Raw genomic sequence first — 19,247 nt, 5'->3', positions numbered from 1 at the left:
GTATTTATAATAAGTTTATTGCTTCTAGGACACTAAAAGGAAATGGGTAATAAAATATCTTAAAAATAATTGAACAGAGAAAATGAAATCGAGGCAGCCCACTTGTCTCATTTTTATTAAATAATCTGAGGTTGTAAAAAAATAATGCAAGAAAATAAAAGAAACACATGTTACTTGGGGAGTGTTAAATGTCAAAATATAATGGAAATTTCATGATGGTTATTCAAATAAATAATAAAAATTTCTCTATGGATAGAGAGGTTTGTATCTAATAAATGGATTAATTGAAAGTTTTTGTAAATAGCTGTTCCATGTAAATTATATAAAATGTTATCATTGGAATGCATAGATATAAATGAAATTACACAACATTCCACAAAAAACTTCCCAGTTAATAAAAATTATTTTTTTCCTAAATATGTGCTACTTGGAAAGGTAAGGTCTGTCTTAACTGTATAGAACTAGAACAAATTTATTAACTGCCAGAGAAGTTAATAATAGAAGTGATTTATAAAGAAAACATTCCTTTCAATAGTCTGTCAAATTATATGTAAAAAGTAGTTTCAATTTAGCTTCATTTTATCTCATGTAATATTAAAGCCATTTGTAATGAACTATGATGTGCAATTGTAGATGTAAAATGCTTAAAATGAGGAGAGAGCTAACATACTTGTTTAAGTGTCTCTATAAAACACTGATTTTCTGAAATTTTTAATTATGGGAATGAGAAATGCTATTTTCTACTATATTACCAAATAATGGTAAAAAAAATAACAGCAAACTTTCTAAATTGAAACTTAAAAACATCCTTTGTATTTCTGAGTCACTGAAAAACACTATGGAAACCATATAGTGACCTAGACTTTAGAAAAAAAAACTAGCACTTGCTAGAACATTTGACTCAACTCTGCAAAAACAAAAGCACCTTATTTAACAGGCAAGGAAATAATGCATAAGCTAGAGAAATTTAGACAATGTTAGGAGAATAATTTTGATACTAATTACCTTTCCTTGCCCCCACAATCCCATTCAACATAATGATCTGGATTGTGGTATATAAATATAGACATATCACTTAATGACATGTTTTATTTTGAAATAATGGGAAGGTGAACAACAGATTCATCAATGCAATAAAGATTCATATTGCTTGTCTCAAATCACAAAAATATTTAAAAGTATTTAATAAGTTAAAAATGTAAGTAGTGGAACCAAAATGATAGAACAATGGGAAGGACATTTGCCTTGCATATGGCTGACTAGGGTTCAATTTTCAGCATCCCACATGGTCCCCTGAGCACCACTGCTAGGAATGATGCCTGAGTACAGAATGAGAAGTAATGTCTGAGCATTGTTATGCGTCTTTCCCCAAAATGTAAAAACATAGTATTGGATGTGACTATCGCACAAAAATAGATTGGTATTTTTATTGCTTTAACCTATGCTTTTATTTTCAACTTGAACATGGTTAGAGAAAGTTAGCAGTGGAACACAAGACATAGGCATTTACATGAGCAATTGCCTTGTGATGAAAATGCATATAGTTAACACCAAAGAATCATAAAACATTTGTGGAAAGCTGGAAAAGCACACAAAATCCCTGTTTCCTTTTTTCAATAATAGATTGTTTTATTTTTTTTAACTTATCTTCGACAACATCCTAAAATATGCATTTTAAGTTCCACCAATTTAGAGATTAGAGACCAGATTCAGAACAAAAAGTGAGATTAATCTGACTCCTAGATATCTCTTAGCAATTGGGTTAGCAATGGCAAAGTATATATGTGTATCATAGCACACAATTCATTCATTAATTTTTTTGCTACTATAAAGGTGTCCTTTAGAGGAAGGGTACTTTGAATATACTTGCCAAGTTTTCATACTTTGAAATTGTGGATGACCATAAGAAGAGTTTTGCTAAGTAAGTTATTTCTTTTTTGTTTTACCTGGACTATATAGTCTTGTTCAAACTTGTGTCACATTCCCATTTTTTCACCTTGACTAAAATTACCATGACAGAATCAAATTGCATTTTTAATCTCTCTTTTTCTTAGAGTTGACTGTCAATTCCTGTCTTTCAAGTCGTTCTAATATGTCCAAACAAAACCTAATCATCAAATGAAAGCATGCAAACATAAGTATTTGTGCAACTTTTGCATGTCTATATTCTTCAAGAGAGAATATATGATCTGTGACATGTTTATCTGGCAGCAGGAATAGACAGGAAATGCCTACAATGAATTATCATGCCTCTAGAGAAATGCTCTCAACCAAGATTATTTTTATGGGATAGGATTTCAATTTATTCCCAAAAGAAAGAACCTTTTCTCCTTGGCATGACCTTTTTTTTTTTTTTTTTTTTTTTTTTTTTTTGGTTTTTGGGCCACACCCGGTAACACTCAGGGGTTACTCCTGGCTATGCGCTCAGAAGTCGCTCCTGGCTTGGGGGACCATATGGGACACCGGGGGATCGAACCTCGGTCCGTCCTAGGCTAGCGCAGGCAAGGCAGGCACCTTACCTCTAGCGCCACCGCCCGGCCCCTTGGCATGACCTTTTAATGGGCTGATGTTTCTTTTGCTAGATCTCTAAATAAATCAGTTAGTGCAGACTTTAAGAAATTTCTGAAAAAAATTTTTGAGAGATCTGCAACAATTTTATTGATTTTCATCTATTCATTAGTTTCTTGGTATCCTAGTTATCATAGTCTTTTCCTCATTTAACTGTCAGACTAACTTGCCCATTTTGATTAAAATAAGTGCTCCTTCCACATCAAATAACCAAAAAGGTGGGAAAGTGGTGGAAGAAATACCAGAGTTATAATCACTTCCCTTTAGGCATATTTCTTGGTATTCTGTAAACTCTGGAGCCAGATTTTCCTTAGGACCATGGGGTTTATTGTAGGTTCTGCATGCTCACATATGTGCTAAAAGTAATTTACTCAGTCAATACCTTACTGTATCTTTAGGATTTAGTCATCTGCTGCATAAAGATACATATTCCATACAAAAATAATAAAGCCTTGATGACAAATATAAAAAGTTACATATTCTTTTAGAAACCCACCTCGTAGGAGTAGGAAATGCCAAAAGTTCTCTCCTCCAAAGAGAATTTGGTGATAGGATGGGGATTAAGATATACAATTTGCAGTGAATGGCAAAAGTGGATGTGCTAGGACTGGTGGAATGCCTTTGAATTAATAGTTAAATAGAATGTAAAGTGGATGCCTCATTTTTTTTTTCCAATGACCACCACTGATTCTGGGTGAATGATTCCCAGAACAAAAATACAACAGCTATGGAAACAACAGATCAACAACAATTGATCTAAAACAGTCATCAAAGCCTGACATGACTTTTTTCCGATGTAAATAAAATTATAAGCTTTGTTATCTGAACCAATCTCATTTAGCAAGAAGTTTGGTTCTTCCCCATTGACGGTGGAGACAGGGCAGAAGGGTTCCGTTTAGATAGATTCAAAACAATCACTTTTCCTCTGAGCCTGCCAAAGAAATCAATTCCTTTGAGAATTTTACAAATACCAATTCAAAAATTTACTTTATCAACTATCCTAACCTAACCCCCATTACAAAGCCAGCTAAAGAGAAGTTTGGTTTAATACCTTCTAATCTATTCTTAGGAGGACATAAAAATTCTCTAATCAAAGCTCTCCTGTCTCACATAAAATTTTATTCATTAAACAATTCATTCTTTGAAAGTCATAATCAGGGTGCTAGGCTTCATTCGAATTTCTTCAAATTCTGTGAACAATGAAGAAAAACAATCTTGAGGACTGTTTTGTTCTGCTTTATCCTTCAAAGCTTAGAAATAAGTCAGCAACTCTGCAGCACTTCCACATTTACCATCAAAAAAGAGACTGGTCTGTCAAGGCGAGGGCTAGCAAACACAAATGAATGTCATGAATTATGATCCAGGTTTTTGTTTTTAAAGGATATACCCGATGATGGACTAAATTTCCCATTTTCAATTGCAAAAGAAAATGTGAAATCAGAACAAGATGTGAAGTATACATACATAAGACAACCTTTCACGGGAACGGCCTCTCAACATTTCCTCATCTTTGTGATAAAGCAATAAACACTGTACATTGTACTCACTATAGAGTGCAAACCTGGGAGGGAACATTTTTTTAATGTGGGATAAAGGCACTCTTAAAATAAACAAGAAGCATTATCCCTAATGAGGATTAGTTGAGAGGTATGAATCAACAGCACAAGATTAGGAATGTTTGACGTGGTTTATCTGAGTGTTAAAGGTGCAGTCCCCCACCTTTCTATAAATTTAAGCCAATAGCCAAGGCATTATACTTTTTAAGTTTTTGCTATTGCTTATCAATAATTCTCTTATCAAGCAATGTTTGTTTATGATATTTTTGGCAAGTTTTGGAGTCATCTTTGTGCTGGGACAGATATTCTTTAAGTGCTATTTGAACAAGCTACTATAAAAGCTTGCCACATAGCATGCATAACAAAGAGGAAATTACATAAATTATATCTACATTACTACTCTTATTATAGAATTGTTGTTTGTTTTCTAACCATCCCTGGGATTAGCTAAAAGACCTGTCTCAATTTAATAAGGGGTTTCCTGATGACGGGTGTTATATTAGAAGGTTTCTCAAAAACAATTCTTAAGGAGTGTGGGAGGGAATGATTAAATGGGATAAAATTAACATTTGGGAATATCAAGCTTTTTAGAGACTCAAGCAACAAGCCCTTAAGATAATACCACAGGGTTTGTTTTATTTTGTTTTAAAATAAGCATTTAAGGCTATTTGTGATTGAGCTCTGAAGCTGAAAATGAAGGAGGCTACACCTTTGACTTCCAGGCTCTTGTGTTCATGAGCAACAAAGGGCAAGGAATGGAAATAAATACCAAACGGGCAAGAGGAAGACAGAGAGACAGAGAGACAGAGAAGACAGGGAACAGCTAGTTTCCCAGCACAGACACCAATAGACAGGTAGCATTGACACTGTACCTAGAGAGGCTGCCCTCGGCGGCCAGGCCCTGGGAGTCATCGAGGACATTAGGTTCACTGCAGGAGGGGTAGGGAAATGAAGCATTTAGGGAAAGAAAATGCAAACAAAAGTAAAAGAAAAAAGGCATGCAATTTTCTGCTTTCAAGAACCAAAAATAAATTTAACAGAACAAGGAAGGAAAAGGAGACAGTCAACCATTTCACCTTGTGCTGGGTTTGTCAAGACATAAGACTCAAGGCAATGGGGTAGGAGAGACTTTGGATGGATACAACTCTCAGAGGAGTGATCTATTTATTGGTCAACAGTTTATTGAAAATGAGCTCTAGAAAGATACATGAGCTCAGAAACACAGTAAACTGTATATATAGAAGATAAGAACTACCATTGCTTTAGTAACCATTTCACTGGGTGCTTAATTTTAATTAATTTCTATGACACTCCATTGACTGTGTTTGTCACTGTTACATGGAAACCACTTACCATGAACTGATGTCATTATGAAAGGTAAAGAGAGAACCTAACTTCATTGCTAATTTTGCCACAAAAATGCACATAAACAAAGGGAAGGACGATACCCTTAAAAAACTCAGATGGAAATGCTTGTACCTCCTTATTCCATGTTGTACTTATTGAACTGTAAATGTTAAAAGAAGAAACCTGTCTGATGGGCAAAGAATTATTTTACTGATTGATCTAAAGATAGATGAGTTACAGATTTAAAAAAGTATGTTGTGGGCCGGGCGGTGGCGCTGGAGGTAAGGTGCCTGCGCTAGCCTAGGACGGACCACGGTTCGATCCCCCGGCGTCCCATATGGTCCCCCAAGAAGCCAGGAGCAACTTCTGAGCGCATAGCCAGGAGTAACCCCTGAGCGTCACAGGGTGTGGCCCAAAAAACAAAACAAAACAAAACAAAAAAAAAAAAGTATGTTGTGCTTTGTCCCATTTTCCTTTAATTTCTTAACTCTAAGGAGGTACTCAATAAGTATTTATTAAATGGAATGAAATTAAACAATTTTGAAAGCTGAAGAACCTCCCCGCTTACCCCAAAGAATACAGATTCATCTAATTGCACATTGTAAAAATAGCCTCTGTCTCCAAAAGAGGCCACATTTCCCTAATGCATATTATTGCCATTGATACCTTCCAAAATATGACACAAGTTCAAAAGGTTTAACAATATAGTTTATGTGGATGTCTTGTATATTGAAAATAAAATAAAAATCCTCTTTTCAATGAGTTAGCCCACTAGCAAACATATATAATAAAAAGGGAATTGATATTTTAATCAAATGATCAAAAACACTCTAAAAGTGCTATAATCTTATAGTTTAAGTTAAACTTAAAAAAAAAACAAAACCTGATAACTACTTACATTAAGTGTTGATATGAGTTTACAGTTTTGGAGGTCATTATTTATTGTCTCTGATTTAGTTTGTATTTTATTTACAAGACTTCCAATAATTAGGGGCCAGAGTGATAGCACAGCAGTAGGGCATTTGCCTTGCAAGTAGCAGACCCAGGACGGACCTTGGTTCTGTCCGTGTCCTGTCTGTGGCATTCATATGGTCCCCCTAGCCAGGAGCAATTTCTGAGCGCATAGCCAGGAGTAACCCCTGAGTGTCACTGGGTGTGGCCCAAAAACCAAAAAAAAAAAAAAAAAAAGACTTCCAATAATTAATAATAAAACAATATTTTACATTCTAGAAACATTTATACATTATCAGATTTGTAATAACTAAATATAGCTTAACACTTCACTTATAAGTATGCAATTTACTTATTAATCATCATCACCTTTTGCTATTATTAGAATTCCACAAAGATATACTTTAGTTCACAAATTTTATTTAATTTATGTATTTGCTAAAAATTTTCCTAAAGAATTAGGGTACAAATTATTTATATTAAAATGTTCTATTTTTTTTGCTTATTTTTTATGTTTGGATTATAGTTTATTTAATCCATATGTAATATGAATGAACACATTACAAAATACAAAAAGCTAATTTTTTAAAAAGAAATTCAAAAAAAAATTTTTTTTTTTTTTTGGTTTTTGGTTTTTAAGCCACACCCGGCAGTGCTCAGGGGTTACTCCTGGCTGTCTGCTCAGAAATAGCTCCTGGCAGGCACAGGGGACCATATGGGACACCGGGATTCGAACCAACCATCTTAGGTCCTGGATTGGCTGCTTGCAAGGCAAACACCATTGTGCTATCTCTCCGGGCCCAGAAATTCAATTCTTGAAGTAAAATAGTTGGCTCTGAAACAGAGGATTTGTGTCTTATGCCAGGCCATTTTATGTATACTTTCAAATTTTAGACAATTTATGTAATTGTTTTGATTTGATTTTTTTGTTTGTTTGCTCTTGGGCCACACCTGGAGTAGCTAAGGGCTTATTCCTGGCTCTGCACTCAGGGATCACTCCTGGTAAGGCTATCTCCTGGGGTGCTAGAAATCTAACCCAAGTCTTACTGACTGTGCTATCTCTCTGGTCCTGGTTCTTTGTGTATCTATATTTAGTGGTCATAAAACACTCAAAAACTTTTTAAGGGTTTAGATAGCTAACCTCCTCATGTCAAGAGGAGAAAATTGTGGTCTTTTAAAATAACCTGTCCAAGAACACAGAGTAATAGATCCTTTACTATTTGACTGAAAACATCATTACCTCTAACTAATTACTGTTGTTATACCATAAATCTAGCCATCAACAAAAATATAAAGCTCGGGGCCGGCGAGGTGGCGCTAGAGGTAAGGTGTCTGCCTTGCAAGTGCTAGCCAAGGAAAGGACCACGGATCGATCCCCTGGCATCCCATATGGTCCCCCTAAGCCAGGGGCAATTCCTGAGCGCGTAGCCAGGAGTAACCCCTGAGCATCAAACGGATGTGGCCCGAAAAACCAAAAAAATAAAATAAAATAAACCTAGTCCTATACACCTGTTATCAGTAAATTAATGATAGATCTAAAATATTAGATGTCACATGATAACCAAAAGGAATACCATGTATCTATTTATGAAAATACTCCTGGATATGCACTCAGAAGTCGCTCCTGGCAGGCTCGGGGGACCATGTGGGATAACGGGGTTTGTTCTGTTTTGGCTGCGTGCCTTACCGTTGTGCTATCGCTCTGGCCCCTATTTATGAAAAACTTAAAGAGAAACGGTGCTTGAATTAGATACCTACGCACCCGTTTATTAGGCTGGCTCAGAAAACATCTTACAAATCTCTTGCTTGTACAATTTAAGTTGAAACATCTTTTGTTGAATGTTCTACTTTAAAAAAAATATTATTATTTGCTTCTCTTTTGACCTTTTAGAAAACAGGAATAATTTTTCAGAATTTCTACTTCCTTTTCCCTTCCTCCCCAGAGGTAGAGTATTAGATATCTCTGGCTCTTTACCTTTGGCTGGGTAATAGGCCCACCTCAGCCTGAGGTGCAGACATGCTGGAGACATGGCTGGAAAACCGCCTCCTTCCTCCAATGGTACTCAGGAGGTAAGCTTCTTGTTCACTTACCACACTGGGCATGCTCACAGAATCATCTGAAAGGGCAAGGGACAGTTGTGTGACTTTGAACTGAAAACCCACCCAGACTTGTACTTTTTTTTTTTTTTTCCGAATTTGTGCCACAACCAGTGTTGACCATGGGTCACTCCTGGGCTCTGCACTCAGAATCACTGCGTGATTAGTAGGGTTGGGAGACCAAATGGGATTAGTCAGGTGCAAGGCAATGCCCTATTTGCTGTCCTATTATACCAGCTGCAATGCATTTATTATTAATATGCCCTTCTGTACGAATTAAAAACTAAGATATGAAGGCTGCTTTTTCAGTTTATACAATGGGATAAATAGTAATTGCTCACATTCATGTATCCACTCTTGAACAGCATTAATACAGTAAATGTAAGCTTCCTATTTATTTTCAAGTGGATTATTTGTAAATATTAGGGAATACATATGATTAAAGATTTCAGAGCAGCTGAACCATACATGTTAAAACATTCTGATTTTAATTAAAGTTTAACCATGTAATTTTGTTTTCTTCATAGAAATAGCAATCATTCAAATTCATATAGGACCCATCCTAAGTGAGCTAATGTTTGCTGCTGAATGTGGACCTAGATTCTGTTCTTACTCTTACTTGACAGTACAATTTTCTATGCACTTGATATCAGAGCATTTTAAAAACAGAAAATAATGCAATTGAAAAAACCATTATATATCAACAGTATTTAAGTGAAACTTAACTTTTGCTTTTTAATGCCTACTACTAAGCCATATATATTAAATTTTCTCTAAAGTTCTATCACCAAATCTAAAGTTTTAAGCTGTTAGGCTGCCTAAGTGATGGAAAATAATCAAGTCAAATTTGGGTTTAATTTCTTAAAATAGTTAACTGGTTCTATTATAGCTGTTTAGCTGACACACACACATTTTTTTTTTTTTTGGTTCCTGAAGCAATGTTACTCACTTTTCCTTGCTTAGCAGAATCATGCAAGTGCTGATCAGCTCAGAAAATGTTAAGAGAAGGGAGATTAAAAGCTTCCCTTAGTTACTTAATTTCAATTTTAATGAGAGTGCCTGGGTAGAAGTTAAATATATAAGCTAAGAGAATATGTAGGGATCGTTAAAGATGTGATTTTTACTCAGATTACTTTGAAAGAATGAAAGATCTAGGGCCCGGAAAGATAGCACAGCGGCGTTTGCCTCGCAAGCAGCCGATCCAGGACCAAAGGTGGTTGGTTCGAATCCCGGTGTCCCATATGGTCCCCCGTGCCTGTCAGGAGCTACTTCTGAGCAGACAGCCAGGAGTAACTCCTGAGCAACGCCAGGATGGCCCAAAAAAGCAAAAAAAAAAAAAAAAAGAAAGAAAGAAAGAAAGAATGAAAGATCTAAAGGGACTTATAAGGACAGAAGGAGTCATAATTTCACTCTAAATAATTTCTGTAAAAAAGACAAGGGGAGGGGGCCGGGCGGTGGCGCTGGAGGTAAGGTGCCTGCCTTGCCTGCACTAGCCTAGGACGGACCGTGGTTCGATCCCCCGGCGTCCCATATGGTCCCCCAAGAAGCCAAGAGCAACTTCTGAGCGCATAGCCAGGAGTAACCCCTGAGCGTCACAGGGTGTGGCCCAAAAAACCAAAAAAAAAAAAAAAAAAAGACAAGGGGAGTGCCAGAGATAAAGTGCAGGGGTAAAGGTGCTTAAATTTCATGTGGCCAACCTACATCAATTCTCAGCACTGCCAGGATTGATTCCTGAGTACAGAGTCAAGAGCAAACCCTCAGTATAGTGAGTGTGCCCACCCCACCCACCTCACTACCCTCTAAGATCAGTAGGTCAGAAATGAAAAAGCCAGAAGGTCAAACTTCCTTCCCAAGAGCCAAGTTATAACTAATCGCACCATCACTCCTACTCCCGATTTTTCTGAGTGACCTACTCTCCTCATCTTCTTCATCTGTCCTGCTCAGGGTATCTTGTGAAGCTTGTTGTGAAGGTTCACTGTCTTGCTCCCAGACAGTGCCAGTGCCTGTATTGGAGCGGGACATGGTGGCCAGGCTCAGGCGATAAGCAGAGGTGGAAGTCCCCACAGTACTGATGGAAGTCTTTCCTTGATAGGCTGTAGGGTTAAAAGACCGAGGCAAGTAAGGATCTTGGAAGAACGAATATTTGCTTGCAAATGCTTTTCTCAATCCTTACACTTTTTAGAAAGAACAGTTAAAAAGTTTTTCTCGATAAATGATCTATCTTTTAGACAAAGGAAAACAAAAATGAGAAGTTTCTTTTTAAAAACCATTGACCACTGCTGACATAGAATAAAATTGTTTCCTTGTAGTAATTTAAATATTGAAGAATCTAAAATGTTTTCACATTCCTTCTCCTTCATTGCTATTTGATTTCATTTTCCAAGGCTGGTGGCAAAAATATAAACTAATAGAGACTTAATTGTGGCTTAACACATCAAAGATTTTGATGAGAAATGTATCTTAGCTGATCAAACATATAAAAATAATAATTCTATCTAATTGGAACCTCACTCAAAATCAGAATACATAATCAAAATATGCTCTAATTCTCCTTTTCTAGAAATTACAATATATAATCATATTATCACAATATTTTATTATAAATACTTGACATTGTGAAGATTTGGTCAAGGTTGTATTTGTTATCTTTGTCTTTAGTTTTTTGGGCCACACCCGGTGACGCTCAGGGGTTACTCCTGGCTATGCGCTCAGAAGTCGCTCCTGGCTTGGGGGACCATATGGGACGCCGGGGGATCGAACTGCGGTCCGTCTCCTAGGCTAGCGCAGGTAAGGCAGGCACCCTTACCTCCAGCGCCCACCGCCGGCCCTATCTTTGTCTTTAATGCAATTTTGAAATAATAAATGTTGTAGGAAGTTCCCACTAGCACATACACAATTTTAGTTTCTTTATGGCTAATGACTGCCCTCTAATGGCAGATTACTTATTTTCCTTCCTTAATTTTCCTCCTATTATTTTAAAATAGTAAACAGTGATTTCTGAAGAAAAGTCTCTTTAAATAATAGGGGGAAAAATTCTAGCCTGCAAACTCTAATTAAGCTCCTTAGCCAAAGCTAAAGGACTTTATAATCAATAATCTAGAACAGGTTTTAAACGATCTTCATATTTTGGGGGAGGTCACACCCGGCAACACTCAGGGGATACTCCTGGCTCTGTGCTCAGAAATTGCTCCTGGCATGCTCGGGGACCATATGGGATGCCGAGATTCAAACCACCATCTGTCCTGGGTAGGCTTGCATGCAAGGACAAACGCCTTACAGCTGTGCTCTCTCTCCAGCCCCAACCATTTTCATATTTTTAATTTCTTATGCTCTAAAAAGTTCTCTCCCTGCCTTTTCCCCTCCCTTCCTAACTCCCTCTCTTCTTCCTTCCTTTCTTCCCTCTTTGCTTTTCTTCCTCCTTCTCTCCCTCCCTCCTTCATTTTTTCCTCCCTTCCTTCCTCCCTTCCTCCCTCCTTCTCTCCCCTCCCCTTCCTCCCTCCTTCCCTCCTCCCTTCCTCACTCCCTCCCTCCCTCCCTCCCTCCCTGCCTGGAGCTCTGTTTTCAAGGGACCAGATACTTCTAAATCAAACCTAGTTCTTAGTCAACTGTCTCTTGATTCATCTCTAAATTATGTGCCTCACCTCCTGTTCTTGTTTTTAAAGAAAATAAAGAAGAATTTAAGTACATTTCCCCCTGGCTAAATACTCGAGAGAGAGAGTTTAATTACAGAATGAAGACTTGGGGCTGGCAAGATAGTACATAGGGTAGGACTCTTGCATTGCATGTGGTTCACCTAGATTTAATTGCTCTACCAAAAGTGCTTCCTAAACAAGGAATAATCTAGAACACAACCAGACGTGTCCCCCTAAAACTAAATAAAATAAAAAATAGGGTGGTATGGGATGTGAGAGAAACGGAAGACATTGGTTACTAGAAGAGTGCACTAGTAAAGGATAATATACATTGTATGACTGAAACCCAACAATGAACAAATTTGTAACTACCGTGCTTAAATAAAGCAATAAAAAAAGAAAAGAACAAAGCAAAAATTTTAGAAAGTAAAATGGCATTTATAGGATATATTTGGGAGCTGTTTTGTTGTTATTTATCCCAAGGTGAAATTTCCTGATGTACTAAAATGGGTAATTGATCATACAGTTCCAAAAAGAACAGCAACTGAGTTAGAGGTATTCTTTGTAGGCTGTGAGATCCATTAGTGAAATAAGATGAATTCTAAACATCTCACACAGACTCACCTGATCCACTGTGAACTGCCTCTTTTAGAATTTTTAGTTCACTGTTGAATTCAGCAACGAGGGAGCTCTTACAAAGAGGGCGAGGTATGAAGCGTCGCTCAAGCTGGTCTGCAATGTGCTGCCGGGCAGAAAGTTCTTCATGATTCTCTGCTGGCTGGGCCAGAAGCTGAAAGGAAGGTATAGATTCTAAGATCATAGATGTACATATCATCAAATTGTACATATGTACATCAAATTTGTACATAGATGTACAAATCATATATATGTTGGACAACTAACTCATTGTGAGAATTAATTAAGATATTAATACATCAAATAAAGACATGCTGAAAGAACAGCCTTAATATAGTAAAAGCTTTATCAGTACACTGCTTTGTATCACAGCTCCATGAAATCAAAGCAAGAATAGCATAAATAAATGGTAAGGACTGAGGAACTCTAAGGGTGGATATTTAAATTATTCTTTTTTTTTCTGGTTTTGTTTGGGGACACATCCAGGAATGCTCAGGGTTTATTTTCCTAGTTCTGAACTCAGGAATCAATCCTTGTGGTGCTTGGGTAACCTTATGGGATACCACTGCTGAAAGGCAAGTTGAGTTTATCAACTGCTCTCTCTCTCTCTCTCCTCTCTCTCTCTCTCCTCTCTCTCCTCTCCTCCTTCCTCTCTCTCCTCCTCTCTCCTCTCTCTCTCCTCTCTCTTCACTTCTCTCCTCTCTCTCTCTCTCCTCTCTCTCTCTCTCTCTCCATCCTCTCTCTCTCTCTCTCTCTCTCTCTCTCTCCTCTCTCTCCACCTCTCTCCCTCTCTCTCTCTCCTCCTCTCTCCCTCCTCTCTCTCTCTCTCTCTCTCTCTCTCTCTCTCTCTCTCTCTCTCTCTCTCTCTCACTCTTTCTCCTACTATTCTCTTAAATGTATCTTTAAAATTAGAACTCATATGTCACTAAGAAAAGGAGACCCTTCTCCAGATCATTCCTTTGTTTTTCTTTGTTTTTGTTTTTGTTTGTTTTTGTTTTGGGCCACACCCGGTAACGCTCAGGGGTTACTCCTGGCTATGTGCTCAGAAGTTGCTCCTGGCTTGGGGGACCATATGGGACACCGGGGGATCGAACTGCGGTCCGTCCAAGGCTAGCGCAGGCAAGGCAGGCACCTTACCTTTAGCGCCACCGCCCGGCCCTGTTGTTTCTTTATTTAAGAGGAGATATGGAGAATAGGACATGGCAAAGTTTGGTAGGCTAGTGAAGGTCTTTTAACAAATCAATGGGTTACTCATTTAGGCTCTTCTGTCATAAGGAATTGTCATTAAGTTCCTGCTAAACTAGCTACAGTGCATCTCACAAGCACTTCTGCAGCATGTAACTTATGGGAAGCAAGTACAGTCCTGGAGGTTACTACTTCCTGGAAGAGAAGCGCACACCATACCTTGCACTGGATGAAAGGGCGCAAGAGCACAAATATGGGGATTCGGGTCCGCACGATGAAGTCCAGGAAGTCCCACAGAGCCAGGCCTCCCACCTTCCTCAGCGCCATCTCCTTCACTTGGAGGCTCAGCCAATACCACTGGCTTCCCAGTTGCCTCTCAAAGCAGACGAGAATCACCTTCAGTGCTTCACAGTGGGAAAAGAAAAAAATGAGCTGGCACCTCATGCTTCTGAGACCCCTTACCCATACTCAGCTGCCCAACCACACATCCTGGAGGCATGACGACATTTTCTAAAGTTCTCAACTTTCCCCATCTTTCCAAAGATTCTATGTGACTGTGTGCTTACATCAAGACAACCTATATTTCCTTAGTGCATGCAACTAATATTTGGGAAAATAGTTATGGAGAAAGAGGCTCATGGAATAGAAAGAGAAGTATGTCATAAATATAGGGAACATTTGGACTAAACAGTAAAATATTTTTTTTCTCATGGAAAAACCCTCTTGTTTATTTTATTATAAAGTAAAATACTTTTTAAAATTTATTTTTTATATTTTACGGTAGTATCAATTTTATCACCTAAATCCTAGTCTAAAACATGGGTATTTATTATTATTATTATTATTATTATTATTATTATTATTATTTGTTTCTTTGGGCCACACCAGGCTGTGCACAGGGGTTACTCCTGGCTACCTGCTCAGAAATCACTCCTGGCAGGCATGGGGGTGCTATATGGGTCAACCACCTCCCACCACCCCTATTTGTGTAGTTTAAAAAACATTCCTGGATTCCTGGGGTAAAATATCAGAAAAATATAAATATTGAAAAAAAAAAAAGAATAGAGGTGGTTTCTCTAAGGCAGCAGTCATGGGGACCAGCCTTTCCTGCCCAGCCTGAGACAAAATCTTCACTGTATGAGTAGCAACTGGATGTTTCTATACAATGTCCAGAAAGCAGACTGAGGCACTATTTTATTGAATGTTTACTAAATCTGTCTGGTTGACACAAGTTGGTCAGATACTGATTGTGTGCTTTAAACATGTTTCTTTTGGTTTGGTACTGTTTGGGGTTTAGTTGGCAATAAATCTCTGTGTGCAGAAAATTAAAAAAAAAGAGTTGACATTGTAAGTGAAAAAAACAAAACAAGGAGTATAGGTTATGTAATTCTAAAAGGCAAACGTGTCTTGTTGCTTAGGATATGAACTGCATAATCCCATGGTTTCCATTTACTTTACAGACCAATTAATTGGTCTCATAATCTGCACAATGCATCGTGTTTGTACACTGGACTGAGTCTACTAAATCTGATAATAGTTCCTAATGAAAACCTCATGAGCAGCCTTGAACTTTTGCAAGAATGACTTTGACACTTCGGTAAAAACAATCAAGTCATTTAGACATCACAAATATGAATGAACTTCATTTTCTGGCATTTATTTACTGAATATGACCAGTAAATTCTTTTGTGAGGTTGGTACTTTTTCCTTGCTTGAAGAAACAAAAGGCTTCTTTGCATGATTTCTGGAGCTGAGTCATTTAAAATGTTTTTAAAGAATATAAAAAATTCTTTAAAAATACTCTTTGTGCATCAAATTAGAACATAAATAAATATGTATATGTACATATAAATGCATATATGTACATACATGCACAGGTGCATAGAGAGAGTTGGAGAGGCTAGTAAAGTACCCACCCAAGTATGCTGCTTGGCTGGTGGACTCTGCTAGCCCTTCCCTGCGCAGATCTTTTCCTGCATCTCCAGGGGTGGAACAATGGGCAGGGGAGCTCTCCAACATGAAATTCTTGCTCCTTGAGGTGCTGATAATCCGAGGTGGCAGAAGCACATTAATTACTGTCTGCAGCAATAACTGGACCTCAGGTTGCTCCAGCCAGGGGCTATCTGAAGGGCAGAGTTTGGAAGAGAGAAGCAGAGGAAAAAGTCACAAGGTAGACTTTCCACATCAGATACAGCAAAATTCAGCTCTTTCCAGTTCCAAACTAGAACACCCTGGGAATCTGGTGTTTCCCAAGTTCAGCTTCTCCTAAGGACAGAAAGTGATCCTGGTACCAAAGTGATTTCTCTGTACTTGGCACCCTAGGGTTGGTGCTCTTAGCTAAATCATATCATTTCAATCTCCTTTATGTTTGTCTTTTCAAATACTTATAATCTACTCTCTCTCTCTTTTTTTTTTTTTTTTGTTTTTGGGTCACACCCAGCAGCACTCAGCGGTTACTCCTGGCTCTAGGCACAGAAATCGCTCCTGGCAGGCTCGGGGGACCATATGGATGCCGGGATATTCGAGCCACCATCCTTCCGCATGCAAGGCAAACGCCTTACCTCCATGCTATCTCTCTGGCCCTTTCTCTTTACATTTGAATTAAAATTTTTCCTAAAAAAAAAATCTTCCCCAAACAAAAAGGTTGAATATACATTGGTATTTAATGAAGTGCAGAATTTATGTTAAACCTAGTGGCAGTAAGTATATAAAATCTATCACCTACTAAGTCTCATCAAATTGCCTTTGATTAATAACATTTAATTAATTAAAACAATGTGTTCCTACATTCTCTGTACTGAAATAATATTAAATAAATAGATCTTCTAAGATGTGGAACAGTGAAACACATTTGACTCAGGGTTGTTAATCTGAGAAGAAAAATGAACTTTATATCCTCATGTAACATTGTTTACATTATTCAGGTGGATATTTCTTTATGACCTTTATGGGAAAATGAAAAAGAACTGATAGTCTGACATTTCAGAAAATATGACAACAATAATAAATTTCCTTTAGTTAAATTAATCAGACCTTTGCTTCCAGATCCTACTGTGAGCACAAATGGGATGAGTAGATTTAAAAGCATCCCCTCCCTTCGCTCTTGATTGGTGAATGGGGATATCACATGGCTTAAAGGAAAATCTTCTTTTAAGGCCTGTACAGCAATAATAGAAAGAAAAGATTAATTGACCCCCAAGAAGGCCCATTTGCAATGTTTGTTTTATCAGAGCATGATGGAGATGAAGGTTCCCTTCTGGTTGCTCCTGCAAACTATGACTTCAGTAGTAATCTGTGCAACATATGAGTCACTCAGAATTGATACTTTACCATTTGCTTGGCATAATTGAGAGCTATATACCTAAAAAATAAAGCAAGATCTTAAATATTAGGCAAAACATAATAATCATCATCTGATACATAATGATCTCATTTCATCATTCATTTCTCCACCAATAAATATACCAGAAACAAAAGAAAAGAAATAAAATTAAAAATTGATACCTGCTCCATTTTTGAGATTATTTAGAAGTCCTTTGATTGTCATATAATGCCTTCTCCAAACCAGAAGGCAATAAGCAATAGAGAAAGACATGGTTGATCTTTACACATAGATAATTAAAACCTGTCACTTTAGAGATATCATTGTTCTGGATGGTACTCATAGCCATTCTTAATCTTTTTAATGTCATTTACCCATTTTTTAGATAATAAATCACCAAGCTTGGTTTTAAAAAATAGATGAGTCTATCATGTCATTACATCAATTATATATGTAGCCATTAATCACAGAACTTTCTGATGGTTTATCATTGACTAATAGTTAATGGTACACAGAAATAGGCAGAAAAATAGACATTCCATATTTTTTGCCTTGAGAATGATCATCCTAATTTCAGAAAGCAAAACAACAGGAAGTTTTTAAAAGGCCCCCAAAATGTTCAGCTCACAATTACTAAAGAAAATTAAAATATACAAAATCTATTAATATTTCAAAGAATTGTGCATTATGATTCTTTCTGCAAAAATTTAAAAGCAAACCTCAAATACTCTTGCTTTTTTTTAATTGACAATTGAGAGCTGATGAGTGGTGAACCTTTATTTTCCTGTGGTATTTGCATACACTGTTAAATGACCAAAGAGAAACCTAAGCTTATGGCAAGACTAAATAACTCTGCTATTTTTGAGATCTCGAGAAGAATTACAGAAGCACAACTTAGGGCCAGGCTCAGGACTGAAGCTCCAAACCTATGTAAGTTTGGAGATATTTATACACTTGGTTTCACAGATTTTGCCCAGCCTTTGCAGAAAAAAAAGAGAACACCATTATCTGGTGCCTCAACCAGCAACTTAATGAGCGTGACAAACAGGTAAGGCAGTCACACCTGTATCTGCAATGCTACAAGCCGGACAACAGCTGTGCTGAAGGGCAGAGGTGGTGAGAGATAAGGGCTGAGATGAAGAAGGGGTAATCCATCAGCAACACTGGAAGGTCCTACCACTCCCATCACCTGAAATACAAACAGAGCACATGACCAGCCTTGACTATTGCAATTTCATGCAACATATTAAGGGAGTTTCATTTAATAATAGTAATGATGGTTATAAAAATTTGAAGGTTGGGCATGTAACTTTTCCATCTGTTCTCATTGCCTTATTTGGAAGGCATGTAATGTCTGGAGTCAGATCAAACATTACACTGTAGTCAGTCAAGGTTTTGTAGAATGCTGTTTACAGCTAACTACATAAAAAAATGAGAGATGAGCCAAAAACTATTCTAGTCAGGAGACTGAACATACTTACTTGTGAATTCAAAGGAAGGCAGTCAACATTCTTTGATGGAGCAAAGACTGAGAACAATGATGATGACATTTGCATCTAGTAGCTTTATTAGCATTAGGCATTCCAGCTACAGATCTATTGCTCAGTTAGGTAAGCAGCAGATCCTAGTTAATGAAATGCTCTAACGTGATTTCACATTGTACAAAACCTTGCCAGGACCTGACTCTAGATATTACTTAAATGATATATATATTTTATTCACATAAATCACAGACTGGCCAACATATAGTCTCATTTTGTACTTAAAAAAATTATCGTATTTAAAATTCCCCCATCCCAACTCAACTTCAAGCCAATCATTGTCTCTGCCACCCCACTCTCCAACTGGCAGCCCTCAACTCTCAGCGCAGCTTAAAGAGGTGAATTGTCAAAGTAGCACGTGGGAAGCAGCACACAAAAATCCCATCAGTGTAGGGATGGGCTCCTGTATCTC

At 37.5% G+C, this 19,247-nt stretch overlaps 1 protein-coding gene and 1 long non-coding RNA gene across 5 annotated transcripts in view; both read right to left on the bottom strand.

Moving 5' to 3' along the window:
* UNC80 (unc-80 homolog, NALCN channel complex subunit) overlaps positions 1 to 19,247 on the bottom strand; it is a 277,398-nt gene that overhangs the window by 9,121 nt on the left and 249,030 nt on the right. For 3 of the 4 annotated variants that reach the window (XM_049784015.1, XM_049783997.1, XM_049784007.1), the window contains 8 exons: positions 18,358 to 18,483; positions 17,006 to 17,129; positions 15,889 to 16,095; positions 14,192 to 14,376; positions 12,776 to 12,941; positions 10,433 to 10,612; positions 8,398 to 8,539; positions 4,997 to 5,053 (listed from right to left, as the gene is read on the bottom strand). In XM_049784015.1, the coding sequence (XP_049639972.1) occupies positions 4,997 to 5,053; positions 8,398 to 8,539; positions 10,433 to 10,612; positions 12,776 to 12,941; positions 14,192 to 14,376; positions 15,889 to 16,095; positions 17,006 to 17,129; positions 18,358 to 18,483 (1,187 nt within the window). The remainder of the gene's footprint in view (positions 1 to 4,996; positions 5,054 to 8,397; positions 8,540 to 10,432; positions 10,613 to 12,775; positions 12,942 to 14,191; positions 14,377 to 15,888; positions 16,096 to 17,005; positions 17,130 to 18,357; positions 18,484 to 19,247) is intronic. The other variant, XM_049784024.1, reaches the window with a different exon arrangement.
* On the bottom strand, positions 1,958 to 3,607 carry LOC126023981 (uncharacterized). The gene is made up of 2 exons (XR_007500866.1): positions 2,553 to 3,607; positions 1,958 to 2,341 (listed from the first exon to the last, which is right to left on the bottom strand). It is a non-coding gene; the product is annotated as an uncharacterized LOC126023981 (long non-coding RNA).

Source organism: Suncus etruscus, chromosome 1 (genome assembly GCF_024139225.1).
Source record: "Suncus etruscus isolate mSunEtr1 chromosome 1, mSunEtr1.pri.cur, whole genome shotgun sequence".
Lineage (NCBI taxonomy): Eukaryota > Metazoa > Chordata > Mammalia > Eulipotyphla > Soricidae > Suncus > Suncus etruscus.
The sequence above is the reverse complement of the archived record's forward strand: the minus strand, read 5'-3'. Positions and strand labels throughout refer to the sequence as shown.